The sequence below is a fragment of the Dermochelys coriacea genome, chromosome 1 (genome assembly GCF_009764565.3).
Source record: "Dermochelys coriacea isolate rDerCor1 chromosome 1, rDerCor1.pri.v4, whole genome shotgun sequence".
In the NCBI taxonomy this organism is placed as follows: domain Eukaryota; kingdom Metazoa; phylum Chordata; order Testudines; family Dermochelyidae; genus Dermochelys; species Dermochelys coriacea.
Window position 1 is genome coordinate 1,528,075 of NC_050068.2, and position 2,330 is coordinate 1,530,404.

Sequence of the window (2,330 nt, forward strand, 5' to 3'; positions counted from 1 at the left end):
GAGCTCAAAGTGTTCTACATTTCAGAAGCCACCAGAAACCAGCCAGTTTATACCTGAGCCTTGAACTTCAGGATATATTTACTAGACACAGTTTTTTGGGATCCACCTGTGGCCAGGTAATTTCTTCACGTTATTTTTGTTGTACAACAAACCATAGCTAAAAGCTGATATAAACCATTGAGAGTGACGGGTGACAGAGATTCCCACCAGTGATCCAGCAAGTGCCCAAGCAGGGGGTAGCATGGGAGCTGAGAGAAGAGGTGCCTTCCTTGGTCGGGAAGGGAAAGGAAGAGGTGCCTTCCTGGGTCAGGAAGGGAAGGTGGAGCCCCCATGGAGTCCAGGGTGACATTTCTTTGATCACATACCTCTATGAGTGATGGCAGATCATGAATGGGTCAGAAGCCATGGTGATGAATGTTTTATATTCCTAGATTAAATTAGACAGGCACACACTGCTCAGATTCTTTTCTGCTGGAAGATACGGAGCACCCTCTCCCGGATCTGTTTAGTTTGCACCCCATACACAATAGGGTTTAACATGGGGGGCACCAGCAGGTAGAGATTGGCCACCAGGATGTGGGCATGGTGGGGGACATTGTGGCCAAAGCGGTGGGTGAGGAACGTGAAGAGGCCAGGGATGTAAAATGCAAGGATGACACACACGTGAGATGCACAGGTGCAGAAGGCCTTAAGACGGGTGTCCATGTACGGGAGTCTGAGTATAGCCTGGAGGATCATAGCATAGGACACAGAGATGATAAACAAGTCAATCCCCACCACCATAAAAGCCACAAATAGTCCATAAATGACACTGACTGTAGCGTCCCCACACACCAGCTTCACCACGGCCATGTGATCACAGTATGAGTGGGAGATGAGGCAGCGCTGGCAGAAGGGCAGCCTGCGAACAAGGAGGGAGAAGGGGCTTACCAGAAGGACCCCGCGTGCCAGCACCAGGCTCCCCATTGTCACTATGGCTGGTACGGACAGGATGCTGGAGTACCGGAGGGGGCAGCAGATGGCCACATAGCGATCCAAGGCCATGGCCATGAGTACGCCCGACTCCACTGATGAGAAGGTGTGGACGAAGAACATCTGAATGAGGCAAGCATGGAACCCAATCTCCCTGTAGCCCAGCCAGAAGATGCTCAGCATTTTGGGCAGGGTGGACGTGGACAGGACCAGGTCGGTGACGGCCAGCATGGCCAAGAAGAGATACATGGGCTCATGCAGGCTTGGCTCAGTCTTTATAATGCAGAGAACAATGACATTTCCCAGCACAGCAATGACATACATGATGCAGAAAGGTAAGGCGATCCAGAACTGGGCCTCCTGCAGTCCTGGGATGCCGACCAGGAGGAATATGATAGGGTGGGAGTGGGTGCTGGTGTTCAGACATGACATGATGTGCTGTTCTTCTCCGACTTGGGCTGGGAGAGCTTTTACCCTCTAAACAGGCAGCAAAGAACCCATGAGGGCTGTTTCAATTCTTGGGAAGCATGGGTGCAAGTGAGTTACTGAATATTGGATCAAGTTCCTCTGTTCAAAATACCAGCTTCAGTCCCAGGACAGCAACTTACACAGAATCACTGGAGTTAGAGATTGTGGCAGCGCAGTCTGTCTCTTCAGGAGACTGAGGTTTTATTGGTTTATTTGTTTCTCACCTTTGACATTTGGTTCCCTTTCCTCTTCTGGCTTTCTGTGAGAACAATGAAGTGTTCTGGGAAGTAGTACACTCTGAATCTTTTTCCTTTGTCCGTGGTTAATCAGTGCAGCATTCTGTCTCTCCCTTTTGATCCATCCCAGAAAACTAGGGAAAGGAAAGGACAAATAGGCAAATGCATAAACCTGTGTGGAAAAAACCAGCTAGGATGGGTATTGGGCTACAAATGAATGTATGAGCCGGATTAGCCAAACCCCGTTGGAGACACAGGTGCGGCCTTTTAGCAACAGGCAGCCCCAGCTGGAGAAAATAGGAATAAAACCCTGGAAGCCTCAGGAGAAGGGGACTAGTCAGAGAAGTTCAGATTCAGAGCTGGTTAGTGAGTCTCTCATCAGGGTAGGCTGTAACTTTTATGCCACTGTTTTTTTAAACAATGGTGGCTGTCTTTTCTTTACAAGCTGACTTATTTTTGTACTGCTGCCATGGCTAGAAGCCCCACCTGAGACTGGGACCCCATTGTGCTAGGGCACTGTCCAGTTTCTGACCTGAAGAGCCTGCTGTTTAAATAGCAAAGACAGACACAAGTTGGGAGGAAAAACAGAGGTACAGAGAGAGGACTTTCTCAAGTTCACAGATCAGGTCAGTGAAAGAGCCAGGAATAGAGCTT

At 49.3% G+C, this 2,330-nt stretch overlaps 1 protein-coding gene across 1 annotated transcript; it reads right to left on the reverse strand.

Moving 5' to 3' along the window:
- Positions 1-293: 293 nt before the first annotated feature.
- Positions 294-1,413, reverse strand: LOC119857862 (olfactory receptor 52R1-like). Its single transcript, XM_038407371.2, has one exon. It carries the CDS (start codon positions 1,402-1,404, stop codon positions 457-459), a length of 948 nt encoding a protein of 315 aa, XP_038263299.1. The 5' UTR covers positions 1,405-1,413; the 3' UTR covers positions 294-456.
- Positions 1,414-2,330: the final 917 nt, after the last annotated feature.